The sequence below is a fragment of the Leopardus geoffroyi genome, chromosome A1 (assembly GCF_018350155.1).
Source record: "Leopardus geoffroyi isolate Oge1 chromosome A1, O.geoffroyi_Oge1_pat1.0, whole genome shotgun sequence".
In the NCBI taxonomy this organism is placed as follows: Eukaryota; Metazoa; Chordata; class Mammalia; order Carnivora; family Felidae; genus Leopardus; species Leopardus geoffroyi.
In genome coordinates this window covers 635,876-651,017 of record NC_059326.1, presented here as the reverse complement: position 1 = coordinate 651,017, position 15,142 = coordinate 635,876, and the positions used below count along the sequence as shown (strand labels likewise).

Sequence of the window (15,142 nt, the reverse complement as noted above, 5' to 3'; positions counted from 1 at the left end):
TATGTTTTACAAATATTTTCTCACTGTCTGTGTGGTTTCCCCTTTCATTTGCTTAAAGGGGGTCTTCTGAAGAGTAAAAGTTTGTGTGGTTTTTTTTGTTTTGTTTTTTTTTACTTGAGAGAGAGAGTGTGTGTGCATGCGAGCCAGGGAGAGAGGCAGAGGGAGGAGAGGGAGAGAGAGAGAGAGAGAGAGAGAGAGAGAGATCTTAAGCAGGCTACATGCTCAGCACAGACCCCAATGTGGGGCTTGATCCCGTAACCCTGGGATCATGACCTGGACAGAAATCAAGAGTTAGACATTCAACTGATAGAGTCACCCAGGCAACCCAAAGAGCAAAAGTTTTGATTCTAGTGAAGTCCAATTCACCAATTTTTTACAGATTTTTTTTAATTTAAGAAAACTTGGGGTGCCTGGGTGGCTCAGTTGGCTAAGTGTCTGACTCTTGGTTTTGACTCAGGTCATAATCTCACAGTTCGTGGGATCAAGCCCTGCATCAGGCTCTGTGCTGACGGCATGGAGCCTGCTTGGGACTGTCTCTCTCCCTCTCTATCTGCCCCCACCCTGGTCATGCTCCCTCTCTCTCAAAGCAAACAAACAAGCAAAAAACCCTAAAAAAATTAAGAAGCCTTTGTCCAACCCAAATTCACTAACATTTTTTCCTACTTTTTCTTCTAGATATTCTAGCACTGTTCAGTTGTTACATTCAAGTCTGCAATCCAATCAATTTTTGCACACAGTGTGAGCTGAGGGCAGAGGTTCATTTTTGTCTCATATATGGCTATCCAATTGTTCCAGAAACACTTGTTGGAAAAATCACCCTTTCCCATTGAATTACCTTGACACCTTCATAGAAAATCAATTGACCTTATATATGTGGATATATCTCTAGACTCTCTACTCTGTTCCAACTGTTACATGTTCCAGTGATGTTCCCATGGTACAGATGTCTATTTTACACCAATATCACACTCTCCTAATTACTGTAGCCTTATAAAATAGTAGTCTTGAAATCAGATAGTGTAAGGCCTCCAGCATTTTCTTCCTTTTCAAAGTTGTTTTGGCTAGCCAAGATCTGTTACCCTTACATAAAACGTTTGAAATTAGTGTGTCAGTTTCTTTTTTTTTTTCAGTGCCATTTACTTTATTTATTTTTTATCTTTTGAAATTAGTGTTTTTTCTTTTAATTTAAATCCAAGTTAGTAAACATATAATGTAACAATAACTTCAAGAATAGAATTTAGTAATTTGTCACTTACATATAACACCCAGTGCTCATCCCAACAAGTGTTCTCCTTAATGCCCCTTGCCCATTTAGCCCTTCCCTCCAACCCAACACCCGCCAGCAACCCTCAGTTTGTTCTCTGTATTTAAGAGTCTCTTATGGTTTGTCTCCATCTCTGTTTTTATCTTATTTTTGCTTCTCTTCCATTATATTCATCTGTTTTGTATCTTAAATTCCACATATGAGTGAAATCATATATTTGTCTTTCTCGGACTTATTTCACTTAGCATAATACACTCTAGTTCCATCCACACTGTTGCAAATGGCAAGATTTCATTCTTTCCGATCACTGAGTACTATTTCATTATATATATATATATATATGTATATATATATATATATATATATATATATATATATATATGTATGTATACACACACACACACACACACACACACCCCACATCTTCTTTATCCATTCATCAGCCGATGGACATTTGGGCTCTTTCCACACTTTGGCTATTGTCGACAGTGCTGCTATAAACATTGGGGTGCATGTGCCCCTTTGAATCAGCATTTTTGTATCCTTTGGGAAAATACTTAGTAGTACAATTGCTGGGTCATAGGGTAGTTCTATTCTTAATGTTTTGAGGAACCTCCCTACTGTTTTAAGAGTGGCTGCACCACTTTGCATTCCCACCATCAGTGCAAAAGGGTTCCTCTTTCTCTGCATCCTTGCCAACATCTGTTGTTGCCTGAGGTGTTAACTTTAGCCATTCTGACAGGTGTGAGGTGGTAGCTCATTGTGGTTTTAATTTGTACTTCCCTGATGATGAGTGACGTTGAGCATCTTTCATGTGTCGGTTGGCCATCTGGATCTTCTTTGGAAAAGTGTCTCTTCATGTCTTTTTCCCACTTCTTCACTGGATTAGTTGTTTTTTGGGGTGTTGAGTTTGATAAGCTCTTTATATATTTTGGATCCAATCCAAATCCAATCCGATACGTCATTTGCAAACATCTCCCATTCTGTTGGTTGCCTTTTAGTTTTGCTGATTGTTTCCTTTGCTGTGCAGAAGCTTCTTATTTTGATGAGATCACCATGGTTCATTTTTGTTTTTGTTTCCCTTGCCTCCAGAGACATCTCAAGTTAAGGAATTGCTGTGGCCAAGGTCAAAGAGGTAGTTGACTGTTTTATCCTCTAGGATTTTGATGGTTTCCTGTCTTACAAAATAGGTCTCTCATCCATTTTGAGTGTATTTTTGTGTATGGTGTAAGACAGTGGCCCAGGTTCATTCTTCTGCATGTCACTGTCCAGTTTCCCCAACACCGTGTGTTGAAGAGACTTTTATCCATTGGATATTCTTTCCTGCTTTGTCAAAGATTAGTTGGCCATACGTTTGTGGGTCCATTTCTGGGTTCTCTATTCTGTTCCGTTGATCTATGTGTCTGTTCTTGTGCCAATACCATACTGTCTTGATGATTACAGCTTTGTAATACATCTTGAAGTTTGGAATTGTGATGCTTGCAGCTTTGGTTTTCTTTTTCGGGATTGCTTTGGCTATTTGGGGTCCTTTCCAGTTATATACAAATTTCAGGATTGTTTGTTCTAGCTCTGTGAAGAATGCTGGTGTTATTTTGATAGGGATTGCATTGAATATGTAGATTGCTTAGGGTAGTATCGACATTTTAACAATATTTGTTCTTCCTATCCAGGAGCATGGAATGTTTTCCCATTTGTTTGTGTCTTCTTCAATTTCTCTCATAAGCTTTCTATAGTTTTCAGCATACAGATCTTTTACCACTTTGGTTAGGTTTATTCCTAGGTATTTTATGGTTTTTGGTGCAATTGTAAATGGGATTGCTTCCTCGATTTCTCTTTCTGTTGCTTCATTATTGGTGTATGGAAATGCAACCGGTTTCTGTATGTTGATTTTATATCCTGTGACTTTGCTGAATTCCTGTATCAGTTCTAGCAGTTTTTTGGTGGAGTCTTTTAGGTTTTCCACACAGAATATCAGGCCACCTATGAAGAATTAAAGTTTGCCTTCCTCCTTGCTGATTTGGATGCTTTTTATTTCTTTGTGTTGTCTGATTGCTGAGGCTAGGACTTCCAACGCTATGTTGAATAACAGTGGTAAGAGTGGACATCCTTGTATTCCTGACCTTGTGTTCCTTAAAGCCCTCAATTTTTCTCCATTGAGGATAATATTAGCATTGGGTCTTTCATATATGGCTTTTATAATCTCGAGGTGTGATCCTCCTATCCCTACTTTCTTGAGGGTTTTTTTTTAATCAAGAAAGGCCGTTGTATTTTGTCAAATACTTTCTCTGCATCTATTGAGAGGACCATATGGTTCTTGTCCTTTCTTTCATTGATGTGATGTATCACATTGATTGTTTTGTGGATATTGAACCAGTCCTGCATCCCAGGTACAAATCCCACCTGGTCGTGGTGAATAATTCTTTTAATGTATTATTTGATCTGGTTGGCTAGTATCTTGTTGAGGATTTTTGCATCCGTGTTCATTAGGAAAATTGGTCTGTAGTTCTTTTTAGTGGGGTCTTTGTCTAGTTTTGGAATCAATGTAATGCTGGCCTCATAGAGTGAGCTTGGAAGTTTTCCTTCCATTTCTATGTTTTGGAAAAGCTTCAAAATAATAGGTGTTAACTCTTTTTTAAATGTTAGGTAGAATTCCCCTGGAAATCCACCCAGCCCTGTACTCTTGTTTGTTGGGAGATTTTTGATTACTGAGTCAATTTTTTTTTTTTACTGGTTATGGAGTGTGTCAATTTCTAAACAAAAACACTTGCTGGGACTTTGACTTGTATTGAATTGAATCTATGTATCAATCTGCGGAGAATCAATATCTTAACAATATGGAATCATCTGATTCAAGGACATCTATTTAGGTCTTCTTCAGCTGCAATTTTCTCAGCAATTTTTTAACTTTCAATGTATAGGTCCTGCTTATATTTTGTCAAATTTGATTCTATGTATTTTGTATTTTCTATGGTATTATAAGTGCTATTGTTTTTTAAATTTCAGTTTCTGATTATTACTAGTATACAGAAGTCCAGTTGGTTTCTTACATTGACCTTGCATCCTGTAACTTTGCCAAACTCACTTATTAGTGCCACTAATCTTTCTACAGAATCTTTAAGAGGTTCTACATATACAATTAGGTTGCTTATGAGTAAAGAAAGTTTTGATTCTTTCTTTCCAACCTGTATGCTTTTTATATATTTTTTCTTGCCTTAGGTACCAGCTAGAATATTCTGTACAATGCCTTGTACCCACCCCGAGGGGAACACCATTCAGTATTTTACCATTAAATATGACATTAACTTTAAGTTCTTCATTGGTGCCCTTTATCAAACGAGGGATTTCCCTTTCCTAGTAGGCTAAAAGCTTCTTGTTATTTTTTTTTTCCTTTTTTAATTGTTGTAGGCTGTCTCTGTGCTGAGAATCAGCCTGAAGTAAACTTAATGCCTTCGTAGGTCTTTTCCGAGCTTTTCGTTGGTTTTGTGCAGACACTTTTTAATTATTCCCATATATGCAGTTGTTTTTGAATGTCCTGGTGTTCAGTGTCTGGCTCCCAAAAAGGGAAGAGCAAAAAATGAGCAGGGGAGTAGAGCTGCAGGCTCTTTAAATCCCCTGGAAGTCACTTCAGCCAGAGGGCAGCGGGCTTGCAACAACCGGAGAGCTGCCTCAGAGGCCACCTACCTCTGTGTCTGCTAGGCGGGCTGCAGTCACCCCCCAACCCTGCCACTGCCCATCTCTTCTGTGGCAGCTACAATTTCTCTTTGATCTAGGAGGAACTATGTGACCAGAGCAGTAAACTCAGAAAAAAAGTGGAAACAGGATTTTCAGAAGTTATTCTTCCCCTTTCCTTTCTTTAAAGACAACTAGAAGACGAAACAAAACAAAAATTCTGCATGCAGGATTTGAGGAAACATCTGCGGTTTTGTTGTTGCTCTGTTGTCATTTACCATCTCAAAACATGGTTTTATGAGCAAAGCAAGCAAATGATATCTAATGTGTTTTTATATTCTTAACTGACACAATAACTTCAAAATGGATCGAGGAAAATGAATGTTGCATATTTTCCCAAAATTCCTCTCAAATTTTTTTGTTAGATTCTGAATTCCAAAATTTTGGCTTTTTTTTTTTTTTTAACCAACCTAGACACCTAAGGGTCTAATAGCACTGTTATGTTCCTTTGGTTTTGCATATGCCTTCCACTTTCTATGCAAGTCACATTTCTCAACTTCTGTTTCTGGCTACAGAGGCCACAGTATAAAGCACTATTAGCTTTAAGAATTATTCGTGGTGGATTTAGATTACTATATAGGACTTTTATCACTACTTTCATGATGAACCTATCAATTACTTAGAATAAATGACTTTAGTTTCCTGTATGGCAGTTTATTTGTCTATGAATGAAGCCAAATCACAGTTGTTCTCCTTCGGGACTCTAGAAATACATTTATATATGGTGGCTTTCTCAGTCACGTTAACAGCTTTTTTTTTTTTTAATTTTTTTTCAACGTTTATTTATTTTTGGGACAGAGAGAGACAGAGCATGAACGGGGGAGGGGCAGAGAGAGAGGGAGACACAGAATCGGAAACAGGCTCCAGGCTCCGAGCCATCAGCCCAGAGCCCGACGTGGGGCTCGAACTCACGGACCGCGAGATCGTGACCTGGCTGAAGTCGGACGCTTAACCGACTGCGCCACCCAGGCGCCCCTAACAGCTTTTTTATAAATGCGCAAATATTTTCCATTATGAGGGAGACAACAGTTTCTGCATATACAAGCAATAGGGTGCTATTTTAGCAAAGGGTTCCCCTCACCATCATTAAAACATGAAAACACAATATCGACTTATTTGGTAATTAACATTTACCTGTACCACACTGGCATCTGGTCGCTCCTCCTGCCAGCTCATGTATGGCAGGAAATCTACATCCTCTTTGGCAATAAGTTCCATAATATTTGGAATATTAGGAGAAGGTGCCTCATTACCATCCTATATTGAATCACAATCAGGTAGAAATAAAACAGACATTATCAAATCAAATGATTACTACATATTCTAAAGCCTGGTGAATCCTTAGTCCGTTTGGGAGTCAGATTGGGTGTCTTGGGCCACAAGAGGCAGAGAGAGAGAGAGAGGCACACGCTTAGCTTTCCTCTTTATTGAGCTGGGTGCCGTGTACAAAGTGCCTTCTGTGGGTTCTCCTCTTAAATTTATGAAAGAGAAAGGGCCTCTCACGGGAGGGGAAGCTCAAGCCCTTTCTGCTTTTTGAGGGTCTCGCATTAATAAAAGATAAGAAATACCAAAACGTAACAAAATTGTAGTATATCTCAGAAGTACACACATAACTAATAATTATAACATTAAAAATAATAGTACACGTGACTCATTTAGAGAGATTATCACGAACGCTAACTGCGAGGCCCTTCATGAATGCAAGACCCTGCTTTGATGGTCCTCCCTGCCCTCTTCCCCTGCTCTTTGTGAGTCATGAATGCGGATACTGTCAGTGACAGAGCAAGAGAAATTTTCTTAATATGCAAATCCAAAGGAAATAGCCATGAATTAACAACAATACATACCCTTTTCTCAACTGCCACAAAGCTTGTAAATTGTGTTATGAGAGAGTTTTCTTTACTGAGTTTAAGAATCAGAGATTTTAACATTTGCTTCTTCATCTAGGACAGAATCAAACAAGTGTAGTCACATCTCACTTTATTTTTCACTAGTTAGCTATGTGTGACCAATAAAACAAGTGTTAAATAATATAACAAGGCATTTTTCTATAAAATAAAGCATTTTACAATTAGCATTTCAAGGTAAATTGAGTCAATGGCCCTGTGTGAATGTCTTGAGTGGGGGACTCTGCAAAATAGGATCAAGTGACTGGCTAAGTCATAGAAAAAATAATTCATATTTCCATAGCTCTTTACGGTTAACAAAGAACTCTCATCCTCAAGTGTGGTGAGCTTCTGCATTCCTTTACAGACAGTCCACGCCTCCCATTTTAAAGATGGGGAGTCCAAGGTGTGGACAGGTGGAGGGACCTGTTCAGGAGTATTTGGTGGCAGGGCTGGTCAGCTGCCCCTAGAGGAAAGAAGGCCTAAAGTAAAGCAGAACACAGGCTGCCAATGCAAGGGCAGCAAGGGAGAACAGTGAAAACACAAGGCCCTCCATCACTGGCTGTGACTGCGTTCACAGCCAGGCATGGCACTCTGGTGCCTTCTTTCTGGGAGGGCGCTGGGTATGACTGCTCCTAAACTCATGTAACTTCACAGCTCCAGAGGCACCAGGCCATCGGTGGGCTGGCTGAGTGGGACCCCTGCCAGGGGCCGCATGGGCTCAGTGAAGGAGGAGCAGGGCAGGCTCTGGCTCCACTGTCTGTCTTTAGGCTGCTCACCTACCTGCCCTGCACCTGGGCTGCTTCATCACTACGACGAGACTACCAGCGCCCACAAGGTATGAAATCTAAGGTGATATTTAGGACAGGCACTCCGTGACTGTTCTGAGCCCTCTTCTGGTCTCTTTCTGATGAGTAAAATGGTCACAGAATTCTCAGGAAACCAATGACATCTGCTCTTTCATAGCTCCATTTAACGAACATGTACTGAGCACCGTAGGTGCAGAAAATACAGACACAACAATGAATTCCCACCCCCCCCCCCACGCTTCTCCACCCAGCTATCCTCACTTTACGTTTCCATGGATAAAATCAATTTAAGAAGCATCGAGAACAAGGGAAAGAGCGAACCTCATGATTCGTTTCATTTTCATGGAGAATGCCATCCTCATAATCTCGGATCAGAGCTCGCGCTGTCAGCTTGTGTATCATCTGTGTTGAAGCAGCAAAGGGGAGAAAAAGATTCAAATGGCTTCTAACTGAAGTCTTACTTAGAAAACCACTTTTAACTTGAGGTATAACAGTACATACAAAAAATTCACCCCTTTTAAGTGTCCAGTTTGGTGAGCGGTAACGAATGTATACAGTTGTGATGACCACATTGAAATAAAGATTCAGGACAGTTCTTCACTTTCAAAAGTTCCTCATGCCCCTGGCTGTCACCTCTAGCCCCTGGCACCCACTCATCTGTTTTCTGTCCCTACAGTTTTGCCTTTTCTGTAAAAGGGTATTTTGCCACTTCAGTTCATCTCAAAAACCGTAAGCTGTTCTTCTGTAGGAAGAGTCAGCCTAGTGCTGCGATGCCCCACCGTGAATGTGACCTCCACTCGGAAGGGCAGGGGCAGCAAAATGTGCCCTGGGAGGTGTGGGGTAAAGGATCGCCTCCCTTTCTCTCCAACGAAGAAACACAACTGATCTTAAATGGCAATGTCTCATTTCCATAATAATTCCAACTCTTGTAATTTTGTTATCAGTAGGGCCACAGCTCACAGAGAAAGTACCACTATAAAAACTGCAATTTCATGGAGAATGACCTCTTCCCGGGTAAAATCGTTTGACTTCATTTTCTCCTTAGATTCAATTTTTAAACCAATATGGAGATTCCCTGAACTTCTATACACACATCATGGGCAAATAATAAGTTATAATTATTGATTTGGGGTAAAAAAGCAAGTCATATTTTATTTGAAAAATAAAAAACAAAAAACAAAAATCTGCAATGTCTGGGAAATAGTTTATCTGGTTATGCAAATACTTCTATGAATAGCAAACTGCACATATAATATACATAGGTGAGGGATTTTCCAGGTCTGACTACAGTAGATCAAGTACTAATCCAAATACTACAAACTTTTCAGTGATAATTCATTTGCTTTTAATCCAAAAGTAGAAAAAACAAACACACTCTCAATATATGTTTACTCTTAGCCTAGGACTATTATACTGAGTAATACGAAATAACATAGGTGGATCATGGCACTTAACTTTTATTGAGTCATGGACACATTCGAGAACCTCCCCTAAAAACTGTTCACGTATAAAATACCAAGTTTCATTGCAGTTATTCATAGCCACTGATGCTCATGTGGATACACGAGACTCAAGAACCCCAGAAGAAGAAGTACTGTGTTAGAAACTGAACCCAAGTGTCCTCATTTGTACGGATAACAATCCTCCACATCATATTGTGTACTGAAGTGTCAACACAGAGAAACAGGAGCAACGAAGGAAGTACAGGGAGCATTATACAAGAACATATTAAATGATGACAACTTTCAAACAGTGAGTTCATAGTTCAAGTTTTGAATCTTACAGTTCCAGTTGTCTTTTGAAGTTCAGTAGTTGATACCATTGTAGAAAATTCTTTCTCTTGAATTAATGCACACAGAGTTGCCTGAAACGGGGTGGGGGTGGGAAGGAAATCCCTTATTAGCTTTTTCACTCCACAGTGTCTTGGTTAGTTTCACAGTGATTTTCTCTCTCCTTTCAATGGAAGTTAAAAGGCTCCCCGATGTCCCTAGTAACTACCCATTATGTTTGCAGAAGCAGAAAAATTTGCCAGCATATTATGATCTGGGGGGAGGAGAGGAAAGAAAAGAAAGAAAAGAAAAATAGAACTGTTGGCAACATACATTGTTCTTCCCACGCTAAAACCAGCCATGTGCTTCCTCACCTGTGTGCAATGAGGAATAAATCCGTAGACAAGGAGTCGATGGTTGAGGAACAAGGACTGCACCTGGGCTGGGGCCTGCAGGGGTTCAGGTGCATCTGCACTTAGCTGCTGCCACTTGACGGAGACAGAGTGACAGCTTGGAGAATGCAACCGGGTCATCTGGTCTTCTATCTATTTATAAGAAAGGAATTATTTCTCTTTCAATGTTACACCCAGAAAATAGTGACTTAACACTGAGAATAATTTTACATTCTATCTTTCAGGATTTGTAGCTTTCTGCTTTTTTTTTTTTTTTTTTTTCTTTTCCTCCTTCCGGCTCAGGGTACTTTTTCAAAAAGATTTTAAATAGAATTCTTTTTAAAAAATTTTTTTTCTAATTTTTATTTATTTTTGAGACAGAGAGAGACAGAGAATGAACGGGGGAGGGGCAGAGAGAGAGGGAGACACAGAATCTGAAACAGCCTCCAGGCTCTGAGCTGTCAGTACAGAGCCCGACGTGGGGCTCAAACTCACGGACCGTGAGATCACGACCTGAGCTGAAGTTGGACGCTCAACCGACTGAGCCACCCAGGCGCCCCTTAAATAGAATTCTTAATAGCATTAGCACATAATTTAAACGTGCAAAACATCCCTAAATCATTCCATTAGCAGGGAGTAGATTCCAATTATACAAATTAATCCTACAAAGGGCTTGAATAGATGTTTTCCAAAGAAGGTGTACGGATGGCCAAGGAGCACATGAGAAGTTGTTCAACATCACTAGTCATTAGGAAAATGCAAATCAAAACCCCAGTGAAATACAACTTCACACTCTAGAATGGTTATTATGAAACAAAACAACCCCCCCACCCAAAACAACAAGTGCTATTGATTATGTAGAAAAACTAGAACCCTAGTACATTGCTGATGGGAATATAAAATGGTGCAGCTGCTATGAACAACAGTATGGCAGTTCCAAAAAGCTAAACACAGAACTACCATATGACCCAGAAATTCCACTTCTGGGTATACACCTAAAATAACTGAAATCAGAGTCCTGAACACATGCTTGTGTGTCAATACTCAGAGCAGCATAACTCATAACAGCTAAAAGGTGGAAACAACACAAATGTCTATCAACAAATGAACCCATAAACAAAATGTGGTGTGTGCACACAATGAAATATTACTTAGCCTTTAAAAAGGAAGAAAATTCTGACATAGTCTACAATGTGCATAGATCTTGAAAATATTATACCAAGTGAAATAAGCCAGGCACAAAAGGACAAATACTATAGGATTCCGCTTACATGAAGTATCTAAAGTAGTCAAATTCACAGAAAGAAAGTAGAATGGTAGTTGGCAGGGGCTGGGGTTAGGTACAATGGGAGCAGCTCTTTAATGAGTTGAGTTTCTGTTTCGGATGATGAAAAATTCTGGAGATGGATGGAGGTGATGGCTGCACAACATTACGAATGTGCCTTAATGCCACTGAATGCCACTAAAAATGGTTAAATGGTAAATTTTATGTATATTTTGCCACAATGACACATAATGCTAACAAAACATGGATACTATTTTACCTTTTAAATTTTTTTTTTTTCAACGTTTATTTTTGGGACAGAGAGAGACAGAGCATGAACGGGGGAGGGGCAGAGAGAGAGGGAGACACAGAATCGGAAACAGGCTCCAGGCTCCGAGCCATCAGCCCAGAGCCCGACGCGGGGCTCGAACTCACGGACCGCGAGATCGTGACCTGGCTGAAGTCGGACGCTCAACCGACTGCGCCACCCAGGCGCCCCTATTTTACCTTTTAAAATCCCCCATGATACTTTATAAAGAAGAAATCAAACTACAAGCTAAGAGAATGACCCAATTAAGGAGAATGTTTCTGCTAGATGTTAGACAATAACTGAGGAGTGCAATACCTTCAGGCCTGTGGCTTTTTGTAGGGCCCCTTTCTATTAACGAAAACACAGAAGTTACTGTCAATGGATTTGTAAGACGATATTATTTCCACATATAAGCATAAAACTAGAAATAAGATGTTTGAGAAACGTACCTGTTTTTTCCAACTGTGTTTGGATTTTGAGTTAAAATACTCAAATACTCCAGCACCGTACTGGGACAAAGTCCTTAAGATATGACGATTTGCTGTAGGACTGATCACATTTCACATGTTATAATCTTCAAGAAATTTTAGAAATATCTTTGAAGTACATGTAGTTAACAGTGTTGATATAGTTCAGAACTCAATAGAGGAAACATTATATGCAGAAGAATTGCTTTTCTGTAGTTGAGGTTAGAGAGATAAAACTCAGGACAGACAGTATGAAACATCTGAAGCTTTGGGTAATTTAGGCTCCCATATATCAGAAAACTTATTTCTCTTTCACAATAGAAAAAAAAAAAGCAGAAATTCTTGACTCCTGATTTACCAAAAGAGAGAATAGATGATTCTGAAAAACCTCTGAAAAGTTATCAGAATACTGGTAAAAATATCAACCTGCTTTCAATGAATGTCAGTTACCCAAATTTGATCCCAAGGCCAAGAACTGGCAAAGAGTTAATAAAGTCTACATCTTCAAATATAATGCACATCTGGGGGCACATGGGTGGCTCAGCTGATAAAACGTCCCACTCTTGATTTTGGCTCGGGTCATGATCTCATGGTTTGTGAGATCAAGCCTTGCATTGGGCTCTGCGCTGACTGTGCAGGGCCTGCTTGGGATTCCCTCTCTCCCTCTCTTTCTGATCCTCCCCTGCTCTCTCTGTCTCTCAAAACAAACAAACAAACAAACAAACAAACATTAAAAAATTATGATGCACAACTAGATAGCAAAAAGGATAGGGAAGTGTCTTTCTAGCAAAAATAAGCTTTGCTATTTGAATGACAATGTCCTATTAAATTTCTCTTGATAATAATTCCGTAACTGTTAAGAAAGCTTTTCTTAGAGACGTTCCTCCTAAAATAATAAAGAAACAATTATTTTTCAGGAAAAGAGCTTAAGGAAGTTATTTATGTCTGAAATATGTCTTAACCTATTTATTAAAGATTGGATTTATCTTTAGTCTTCAAAATTAATTGGTGGTGACTACAACACCAGTTAGAGAATCCCCCTAAGCTGGAGTTTATTTCTCTTTTACCAATTTCATCGGCTAGTGAGGCTGCTTGGAATCTGGTTTTGCTCCTGCTGTGCGGACCTCAGGGGACAGCTCGTTACAATAGGCAATAGTTCAGTCTCTACTCCTGGAGAACTCACATCTTGCTAGAGTTTGTGAACACAAATGAGTATGAAAAACCTGTAGAAAGATCCTAAACACCTGACAGAAAAACAGTAAAACTTCCAGCTCCCTCAGGCTGGGTTGTGGGAGAGCACAAAGTCACCTCCCAAAGGAGGTTTGTGCCCACCCACCCCCATCACGGCATCCTCCCCTATTTCCTTCGTGGCACTTAGGAAAACCCATCTCCCTTTGAGCTTACTGGGTTGTTTGCTGTCTGGCTCCCCATACCTGGCACTGCGGTCCTGCCCCAAGGCGCATCTGTCTCATGACAGGCCCTCAGCAAAGGAGGAATCAACGGGCCCGGTGTCTTCTGCACTGATGTCTGAGCCACGACCCTGGCACTGCCTCTGCCACACGGTCAGGGGAGCAGGGAGGAGGCAGGTCCCTGCAGCGTGTTGCGGCCAGCCCCCTGCGTGTACAGGCACAAGTTACTCAGGTGAAGTCCATTTAGGGGCACTTGCTGGGGAAGTCCACGGGGGGCTGGAGAATTTCCCGGTTGGTCTGTGGTGCCCAGCTCTCACATTAGGGAACAGGACTGGAGCTGTGACTGAGGCAGGGCAGACAGAGGAGAAGAGCCCTCTGGGCAGGCAGGTCTGGCTTGGGTCCAGGGCCCTCAAAGGGTGTCTAGGGCTCCAGCTCCTGAAAGTCATGGCCGAGGCCTGAGGAGGACCCTGGTCCAGGACAGCACAGTGGCCCCAGAGAACAGCAACACCCACCTCCGCCCCTACCCTTGTGGTGAGGGGCTCTCCCGCTCCATGCACTGTCTCAGAATAGGGAGGCCTGGGGATCATGTGCCGGGATGGTGGCTATGTGGGGGAGAGTCCCAGGAGACAAGGGTGCAGGCATGCTCTGTGCAAACACCAGACTGGCCCTTGGTGTTTTCCTTATGTTTACACCATACACCTCGGTTTCGTCCCAAACAGCTAACCATAACTGGGGTGGGGGTTCATTCCAACAATGAAGAGGGTCTAGCCTCCAGAGAGAGAGATCTTAAGTCCATTATAGGGTTTGAAAATGCAAATGTGGCAGCCACCACAGAGGTGTGAAGGAGCAACAGCCTGGGTGGGACCCTCAGCCCTGGTCACAAACCGCCAGGGGTGGGGTGCGCCCGGCACTGCAGGCTTCTCAGGATAGGCTGGAAATCTGGATTTTTATGTAACATAATAATATCTAACGTTGACTTGGTGTTTGCCATGTGCCAGCTCTGTTCTTAAGACTATTCTTAAGTCCTTTTTATTTTTATTTTTTTAATGTTTATTTATTTATTTTTGAGAGAGAGACAGAGACAGAGAGAGACAGAGGGATTGTAAGCTTGGTAGGGAAAGAGGGAGAGAGAGAGAGAGAGAGGGGGGGGCAGAGAGAGAGAGAGAGAGAGAGAGAGAGAGAGAATCCCAAGTAGGCTGCATACTGTCAGTGTAGAGCCCTACACGGGGCTGGAACTCACAAACAGTGAGATCATGACCTGAACCAAAATCAAGAGTCAGACGCTTCACTGACTGAGCCACCCAGGTGCCCCGTAAGTACTTTTTATGTATGAGCTCATTGAATCCTCAGAGTAAACCTATTAAATCTATGACTTTTTCAGTATCATCTTCATTTTACACACAAGAGATTTAACAACATGCCCAAGGTCAGAGCTAACAAATGGCCAATTCAGGTATTGAGACCCAGGCAGTCTCAGAGCCCAGAGCTCTACAACTATATGCTAAACGGTTTCTATACACCGTTATCAACTTCAAAGCTTCTAGAGATCCCGTGTAGGCCAACAAAAAAAAAACCCCTGCCCACAGGCTGCCTTCTTCACCCACAGTGTTCACTGTGTCACTAGACCTCCCGCGCTTACCCAATACCACAGGAGAACAGCCTGGTGTGTTGGACATTTCTTTTCACAAGCTGCAATGTCAGACTCTCATTCTGGAGGTGCCCATCAGATATAAGGAGAATGTTCCGTAACCCTTGAGAAGGGTACAGTAAGTTTAGATACCGGAGTGTTTTCCAGAAGTCTGTATTTCCCATGGTAGGTGTAGCAGACTAGAGGAAATGAAGT

At 41.1% G+C, this 15,142-nt stretch overlaps 1 protein-coding gene across 4 annotated transcripts in view; it reads right to left on the bottom strand.

Annotated features, from left to right (window-relative positions):
• Positions 1-15,142, bottom strand: part of PARP4 (poly(ADP-ribose) polymerase family member 4) — a 119,699-nt gene that overhangs the window by 25,174 nt on the left and 79,383 nt on the right. For all 4 annotated transcript variants that reach the window (XM_045443741.1, XM_045443731.1, XM_045443756.1 and 1 more), the window contains 7 exons: positions 14,939-15,126; positions 11,873-11,972; positions 9,832-10,002; positions 9,472-9,552; positions 8,010-8,090; positions 6,841-6,936; positions 6,128-6,250 (listed from right to left, as the gene is read on the bottom strand). In XM_045443741.1, coding sequence (XP_045299697.1) covers positions 6,128-6,250; positions 6,841-6,936; positions 8,010-8,090; positions 9,472-9,552; positions 9,832-10,002; positions 11,873-11,972; positions 14,939-15,126 — 840 coding nt within the window. The remainder of the gene's footprint in view (positions 1-6,127; positions 6,251-6,840; positions 6,937-8,009; positions 8,091-9,471; positions 9,553-9,831; positions 10,003-11,872; positions 11,973-14,938; positions 15,127-15,142) is intronic.